Here is an 8497-nt window from a genome sequence, read left to right on the forward strand (position 1 = left end):
TCAAATAAATAAATGTTCGAAACAAGAATATTTTAACAATAATAAATTATGATTGCATCCCTTAAGAAGATGTGTGTTTGAAATAGATGACTTTTGAAAAAAGAGTTGCCAAAAATTTTGATGACATCATCATACACGGCAATAGTGTTTTATATCCATTAGACCATATTAAAAAGAAAATTCTGACCATTGGATCAATTTTTTTTCTTATAAAAAAATGATGTCATAGGAAAACAAAATCTGGTTTGCTATTATATATAGATACGGTGAGAAAACATAAATATAAAAGCTGAACTAATATTAACTTATATATTTGTTTGTGAGGCAACAAGAGAGAGATTTTATGATTTTGATTTCACTCTTCAACTTGCCTTATAAAACGAACGTGAGTGCACTACTTATAGAAAAATAAATTGGTTAGACATACTGACTTGACAAAAAAAAGACAAGCAATATATTATCCTTTTATGAATAATCATAACTTAAAATCATATTCTAACAATTTTGGATTTTAATTAATGAATCTTATTTTAAACCAAAAAAATCAGTCAAATTTATAAATATATACTCCCTCTATTTTAATATGTAGGTAATATTAGTAAAGTGTCAATATAAAAAAAATTATTATTCTTTAAAATGTAGCATTTAAGATACATTTTCAATCAATAATAAGAAAAAAAAATATGTATTATTGGATTGGTCACACAATGTTAGATTAATGCAAAAATTGCTTTGGATTATGTAAACACCTTACATTGTGAAACAATTTTTTTGGCTAAAACTACTTATATATTGTTTTTTTTTTTTGACAACAACAACAAACTAACTATGATCTATGCTCAGTTGATTCGGAGAACCAAACCGGAGGCATAGAATCGACATAAAACATAGCTGAAGGAGAACATCTGGCACCACGTGCTAGCTTGTCCGCCACTAAATTATGCGCCCTTGGAATATGTCGAATCTTGAAGGAAGGGAAGAAAATCTTACTGCGCTGGAACTCCTCCAAGTGTGTAGCAAATGCTGGCCACTCTCCAGGTGATGACACCATCTTCACCAGTTGAGAACAGTCTGTAGCGAATACCACGTCTGAGAAATTAAGGGTCTTCATGCACTCCATAGCCCATATCAGTGCCTCGCATTCAGCATGCAAAGCAGATAGGCTTCTTCGGAGGTTCATTGCTCCCATCAACTTCTCTGATGATCCATTCCTCTTGTACAACCACCCCTGTCCTGAGAATTTATCTTGTGTTCTCCATGCTCCATCAATAAAGCAAATCCTCAAGGAATCCATCGACAACCACTCCAAAGATGAAGTATTAGTCGATATCTGAGAAGGGATCGTCAACTGGGCCTCCGCCCACACCGTTGCTTCTATTTTTGCTATCCGAAGAATTTCCGGTGGATCCATTACTTTGTTAGTATAAATCTTATTGTTCCGATTCTTCCAAATATACCACATAATCCACGGAAAAAACCAAAATCGTAATCTTTCGGTAATCTCCAAAAAAGGTAATCCATATTAGAGAACAAAGAAGCTCTCGGGAAAAGACCTGGAGCTGAAGGTATCAGCGATAGAGCCCATGTTTGTAAAGCAGGTGGGCATTCAAAGATGACATGATTAATAGATTCTTCTTCAGCGCCACATAAACTACATCTTTGATCACCGACTACACCTCGTGATCTTAACGTTTTTGCCACTGGAATTATCCCCTTGATAACTTGCCAAATAAAATGTCGCAGTTTTGGTGGACATTGCACTTTCCATGCATAACTCAAGAGTGGGGTCACATCCGGCCCAAAGTTTACCTCATGTAGAACCTTATCTGGGAATTGTGTTTCAATTTTATATCCCGATTTTACCGTGTAGCGTCCATTTTCTGTGAAAGCCCATCCCGCTGAATCTGGTCTATTAGACCGACTTATCGCCAAACCTTTAATAATGCTGACATCATCTGAGTGAATAAGTGCATTAAGCAGCTCTTCATTCCATGAAAGAGTAGCCGGATTAATAAAATAATCCACCGTGAGTGAGTTAACCACAATCTGTGATTGGTTTTTTGGGGTTGCTGACCTCGGGCGAGGAGCAGGGATCCATGGGTCATTCCATACTGAGATAGAACTGCCATTTCCCACTCTTTTGATTAGCTATTTTTTAACCAGAGATCTAGCTGAACAGATACTTCTCCATCCGTAAGAGGGTGAATAAGATCTGGGGGGATCCAATGGATCTGTATTCCTAAAATACCTACCTTTAAACACCTTCGAAAACAGGCAATCTGATTTATCTATTAGACGCCACATTTGCTTAGCCAACAAAGCCGTATTAAAATTTTCGAAATCCTTGAAGCTCAAACCGCCATCTTCCTTATTTTTGCACACCTTATCCCATGAGAGCCAATGAATTCCTTTTTTATTCCCACTGCCCCCCCCCCCCACCAAAAATGGGATATAGCCCAGTTATTTTCTTTGTAACCGCCTTAGGCAATCTGTAGCAAGACATCACATGATTAGGCATTGCCGTTGCAGCCGATTTAATTAATACTTCCTTACCCCCTTTAGTAAGAAACCTTACTGTCCAGCTATTTACCTTCTGATTAATTCTCTCCGTCACATACCCAAAGACCTGTATTTTAGACCCTACCAGACTCTCTGGGATACCCAAATAATTTGCCATTCCGCCTATGGCAGTAATTCCCAACTGAGTTTTGACCGCTTCTCTAGTTATATATTGAATTAGAGGAAATATTAGATTTAACTAGAAAATAATATATATTAAACTAAGAGAAAATAAATAAAAAATAATGCATATTGTTTAGAAAAAAAATATGTATAACACCTAATAAATAAATAAATAAATAAATAAATCAAGAATGCGATTAATTGTGGGTGTTTGGGTCTTCAAATCAGATACATATCAGTTTCTTTGAGTCCTAAAGTCCTAGAGATGTGGACGCAATTAGGTATTCAAAAATTTCGGGTTTGGATTGATTCTTCTGGGGTCCGGATCCTTCAAATCTTAGAGATTTAGACCAAACAAGGTACTAGAAAATTCCGGGTTTGGATCGTTTCTTGACTGATCAAGGTAGAATATAGAATTTAAATACATGTAAAATATATGTAATTATTGGGTCCATAAAATGTCCGAATCGGATTTGGGTATTTAAAATCCGAAATACTCAATATACTCCAAACTCCGTCAAATTTTACCAAAATATATCATATTTGTGTAGAAAAACCAAAATAAAATATTTATAATTGAAATCAAACATTTAAACTCTAAATTTGATATTTAAAGTTTTATATTATTTAAAAATGTTATAAATTAATAATGAAGATTGCTAACGAAAAAACATTTCAATTAAATCATAAACTAAAATGTAGAAAACAGAACACAGAAATCATAAATTTGAATATTCATATTTTCAGTTCGGGTGTAAATTGGTTCTTATCGGATTGGATGTGTTCGAGGTCAATTTTTTCGGGTCAAGAATTATCCAGGTCAGTTTTTTCGATTCTGGTACTTTCAGATAGAGTAATTTTAAATCCAATTACATACTTATAAATTTTTGGTTCGGTTTCGGTTCAGATATTTTTGCCAGTTTCGATTCAGAATTTTGAATTTGGATAAAATGTCTCGGTCTAGCTGTGAACTACAAATGAAAGCAATTGATTAGTTGTGTTCACGGGCTGTGAACTAGCATGTGAAAATTCTCAAGGTACCATTTGACAAAAGCCATTTCCAAAAGCCGTTTATGCACAATGCCGAGACTTGGCCATATCTCATCCACACAATGCCAAAGCCATTACCAAAAGCCGTTTATGCACACAATGATGCTTCGAACATCAAACAATTATTCTAACTAATAACAAGGAAAGATGTCAGTGGCTTCACCTATTCAATGTATCAGGATTCTTAATCCATCTTCCACAACAAATTCGTCGTCTTTCAGATTCTCGACGACAAAGCCATGTGTCTTGGTCATCAGATGTTCTCAGGCCGAAGGTCCCTTGAGAAGGCCGTCTGCTCCTCCTACTCTCCCTGAGCCTTCACCTCCGCAAAAACCTGTTCCTCCTACGCCTTCTTCTCCTCCTCAGAAATCAGTGGCTGTTGATGGTAAGGGTGTAACCACGGTGGAGTTTCAGAGGCAGAAGGCAAAAGAGCTTCAGGATTACTTTAAGCAGAAGAAGCTTGAAATCATATAAATACATTTGTGTATTCAACCTCTTTTTTTTTATCTTCAGATCATATAAATATGAACTATGGAGCGATTCTTAAAAAAAAAAAAAAGTATATTTCAATATCCTCTCCCAATGAACAAGTATTCTCAGTCCATATTATATTTCAATATCCTCTCCTCCTCTAAAGAAAAGATGAGATGTTTCTTAAGGAATCTGTGCAATCTCGAGAAGGATTTTGTGGAGAGATTGAGGCTTTGAGAAGAAAGGAGAATGATCACTTCCTTTGATCTTGAAAACTCCTTCAGGGCTATTCTCTCTCACTAGCTTCTCTTGAACGTCTGGTGAGAGCGCAAGGTCGTCCAGCGTCTGAACGTAGAATCTTCTCCCTTTCCCGTATCTTTCTGCGGTCAGAGATACCTTCTCCATCATTGGTCCAAGTGGTACTGGTCTCATCGAGATCATAGCCAATGCTATATCCTGAAAACCATAAAAACAGAATCAACGTGATATCAAGAAACCAGAATTTGTGTGTTTTGTTTTGAAGTGTACCTTGTTGGGTGATTGATTGAAATACAAGCCTTTCATGTGTTGTTTCTCAAACATGAACCCTGTAGGAGGCTTGTCTTTCCCGTTCCCGTAGATCAAGAACTGCGACTCTTTCATGAACCTCTCTGCAGAACCAAGCTGCAGCAACGTAGGACAGTTTCTCTCACAAATGTAAGCACAAGAAACAGAAACATTGCAATTTTTCTCTAGTGTTTGTTTATTGGTTACCTCTTCAGAGAAAACATCAAATGGTCTTTGGCCATCAGAAACCATGGTTGCACATAGGAATATAGCTTTCGAGATTTTCTCTGGAAACCTCTCTAAAGCGTACGAAATGGACGCACCTCCAGTGCTATGACCCACCAGAATAACCTGGCATAAGACAACAAACTCTGGTCTAATTTACATTGGTTTTAATAAACCTTAGAAACAAAGAGAGCAAAGTGTAAACCTTTTCTTCTTCAGGGAGAGATTCAAGGTACTGGATCAGTGGTTTTGAATATTCCTCCAAGGTAGAGACAGTGTTTGTGTCAGTCATATTAAATCCAGATCCAGTAAGGTCGACGGTGATAGGAGACAGTCCTGACTCTTCCAATGAAGCAACAATTTTGTACCAACACCATGCCCCAAAGCCTTCACCATGCACCAAGACGAATCTTTTCACTGTCAAGCTCTCTAATGAAAAGTCTGGTACCTGAAGAAAGAAAGGAAAGGAGACACATATGATTCAAAAAACTAAGCTTCAATAATCATTCACAATCAGTGAAGAAGATCTCACTTTCACACAAGAAAATTCTTACAGGAGTTTTAGAAACAAGAGGAGAGACAATAGTGTGTCTTTCTGACAATAACAAAGTATACCAGTACATTCATAGGCTTTATAGCTTATCTGGTCCCAACACAGTTTAGGTATCAGAGTAAAGAACATTTATTTTCTGGTTAAAGTTAGCGTTATTAGGAACCTTTGAACACTTTCAACATCACTTTTCGAATCTTAACAAAAGAAATCTCATCCTCTCCACTTTTGTTATGACCTTTTCTTCTCATATATAATTAAAAACCTCCCAACAACAATCATTACACCAAAAAGGCAAAGACCCAGTCTAAATAATCGTTATATCATATAAAATGAGTAAAAGATGTGAACTTTTTGATTGAAAAATATGTGTCAGTAGGAGTGAGACCTGCTTGGCATTTGAAAAAGGGTCAGAGAGGGTGCGTTGTTGTTTCCTGGTGCTTGTAGACCCGACCCGTTTAGACATGGATCCGTCGAATCTCTGAGAGAGCTGAGTTTGACGAATCGCCATAGACAGAGCTCGTCGATGCAACATCTCTTCATCAGCCAGCAATTTTCTCTGTGAACGATTCATTCTCATGCTCTTGGACCCATCTTTTCTATCTTTCTTCATCATGGAGATGATCTTGTTACCCATCTTTTCCGAATCAGTAGTAACCAGAAGCTGAATTCGAGTTTCAGAGGACGTGGATCAAATAAACTCTGGCATGTTTCCGAGAAAGAAAGTCAAAGCTTAAAGAGTCTGTTGCCTAGATGGGATCCAGCAATAGACTTGTTACTTCCAAAGAGGAGAGAGAAAGAGAGAGAGAGTAGGTGTGGTAAGCCATCGGTCATTAATTGCGGATGCAAATACAGTTGTTTCTTGAATTTTTGTACTACCGCAAGAATAAAAAAAAAACAAAGGATAGAGACAGTTTTGGACAAAAGCAAGCTGAGTTTGTTGATGCTGTACATTGGTAAGAGATTTTCTCTGTCTTTCAAATCTCGTATGATACTAGGGAATTCACACAGCTGATTCCACAGTGTTTCATTGTTTTCTGAACTTGGAAGTCTTAATCAGTATTTTAGTTCTGTGGGATTGTCTAAAAGGTTTTGACTTTCTTTTTTAACATGCTGGATGAGTATTATTCTGGGTAAAACATTACATGTGATAATGTGGCAAAAAAATGAACGTATGTTGTCTCTCCCTATTTTCAAATTTTGGTAGAAAACAAAAATGAACTTCTTTTAGTAGATTGACAAGTCTTGAAAAAAACAAAATAGATTATAATTTAAACCAAAAAAATAGATTATAATATAGTAAGGCAAATTTTATTTTAACCTTTCAAAATCTCTAGATTCACGGTTTTCGGATTAAGTACGGTAATTGAAAATTGTTGTTTTTTCTAAACGAGAACCTTTTAATTTTGAAAAGATATTTATATATATTTAAATCGTTAATGGGAATGCGGTTTTTCGGATTATACAGAGGTATCATGGCCTCCACAGAAGTGAATCCAGACTAGTCACATGTTTGCTGCCTACGTTTTCAGCCCACGTATCGTCCTCTGTCCTTGGCGATGCCGAAATGCTAATTCCCCAATGGCCAGCGGGAATGCGGTTTTGATTACAACTATTTACGAGCATCGACTCAAACAAAATTCCCAAATCTAAATTATCCTTAGCTAACTTCGCTCGACTTATATAATTCGATTCGCTATCTTCAAGAGTTGGTTGCTGTTTTACACCATTAATAATGATCATAGGAAAGAGAGATTGACCTTGTTTTCTTAGATATTGAGGTCTTTCTGTGTCGTCTCTGTGATAATTGGCTTCCCACTGAACTATTTGTAAACATCATCGGCGTTTAAACACAACTGAGAGATATAGAAGGTTTCTTATCCGAAGATAAACCAGAACCCGCAAACCCACATCTATCACCAAACATAAAGCAGAAAAATTGGATTTTAGATCCCAACTACATCGACAACCAAAAATAGTTCTTAACATGCACATGTGAAAGAGAACACTATCAACAACATCCAAAACACCAATTGATGGCACTAGGAAGTGCAACCCCCGGAAGAATGGAGTCACCGCCCTTGATGTTGATTAGAAGCCGTAAACCACCTCGACAAACTAATTTTCCACGCCATTTGCTGCTGCTGAGAAGAAGAGGACATAACCGCCATGATCTTGAAAATTGTTGTTTAGTTGTATTTTTCTTTGTAAATATAATGTTTGTTTGAATTGTATCTGTTTATTTTAACTTTAATCAGATTGGGAACTAAAATACTCTAAAACAAAGGAAACATACGAAGAAAAAAATCCAGATACACTAATTTAAAAAGAAATTTTGAGCTTCACTAACAAGAATCTAACTCCTCCACATCTAATCTTAGTCTTTTTAGTCATTAGGTATAAATCTACTGCTTAGTGATTAAGATTATGTGTGAAGGAAACTACTATATGTATATAAAATGTATTTCAAATATTCAGAGATTCCTTTAATTCGTTTTATTATTAAACTGAAACTGTTCGAATATTTATACACCTCTAAATCATTTTAATTGATGTTTAAAAGCTTTGTACAAAAATTAAATAAAAATATAAATTTCTATATAATTTATTATTGTTATATAAAAATAATATTAAATAAAACTAGTTTAACCAATAAAAAATCTACAATATTTTATAATTGATCATAAATTTTAAAATATTATTAAATTTTATCGTACAATGTTATAAACATCATTTATTATGAAATAAAATATTTATTTTAAATACCATTTTAAGTGATACGGAGTATAGATTAATGTAATTATGGATCATCATTATGAGAAACACGTAATGTAAGTGATATATTTATGACGCATGAGAGATTTAACAAGAGTCAAGACAACCAGAAATCTTGGTGACATGCAAAACATTTTTTTGGGTGGAATAAGTTATATAACAATCAGGTGAAATAAACCCACTTCGACAAGATAAATA

General features: G+C 35.4%; 2 protein-coding genes across 2 annotated transcripts; one reads left to right on the top strand and one right to left on the bottom strand.

Annotated features, from left to right (window-relative positions):
* The first annotated feature begins 3786 nt into the window (after window positions 1-3786).
* On the top strand, window positions 3787-4308 carry LOC108820182 (light-harvesting complex-like protein OHP2, chloroplastic). The gene has a single exon (XM_018593157.2). It carries the CDS (start codon window positions 3880-3882, stop codon window positions 4204-4206), a length of 327 nt encoding a protein of 108 aa, XP_018448659.1. The 5' UTR covers window positions 3787-3879; the 3' UTR covers window positions 4207-4308.
* On the bottom strand, window positions 4252-6336 carry LOC130506142 (putative methylesterase 14, chloroplastic). The gene is made up of 5 exons (XM_057000777.1): window positions 5913-6336; window positions 5180-5422; window positions 4957-5100; window positions 4732-4866; window positions 4252-4659 (listed from the first exon to the last, which is right to left on the bottom strand). Exons 1-5 carry the CDS (start codon window positions 6159-6161, stop codon window positions 4387-4389), a joined length of 1044 nt encoding a protein of 347 aa, XP_056856757.1. The 5' UTR covers window positions 6162-6336; the 3' UTR covers window positions 4252-4386.
* Between the last annotated feature and the right edge of the window lie 2161 nt (window positions 6337-8497).

The sequence above is a fragment of the Raphanus sativus genome, unplaced genomic scaffold (assembly GCF_000801105.2).
Source record: "Raphanus sativus cultivar WK10039 unplaced genomic scaffold, ASM80110v3 Scaffold2927, whole genome shotgun sequence".
NCBI classification, from domain to species: Eukaryota; Viridiplantae; Streptophyta; class Magnoliopsida; order Brassicales; family Brassicaceae; genus Raphanus; species Raphanus sativus.

Bases quoted from the DNA above. Each gene is read 5' to 3' on its own strand.
- LOC108820182 (XM_018593157.2), top strand. From the start codon at position 3,880: ATGTCAGTGGCTTCACCTATTCAATGTATCAGGATTCTTAATCCATCT.
- LOC130506142 (XM_057000777.1), bottom strand. From the start codon at position 6,161: ATGGGTAACAAGATCATCTCCATGATGAAGAAAGATAGAAAAGATGGG. The intron at 4,867-4,956 runs GTAACCAATAAA...ACGTTGCTGCAG, and splicing joins TTGATGTTTTCTCTGAAGAG to CTTGGTTCTGCAGAGAGGTT. The intron at 4,660-4,731 runs GTACACTTCAAA...TATGGTTTTCAG, and splicing joins TCAATCAATCACCCAACAAG to GATATAGCATTGGCTATGAT.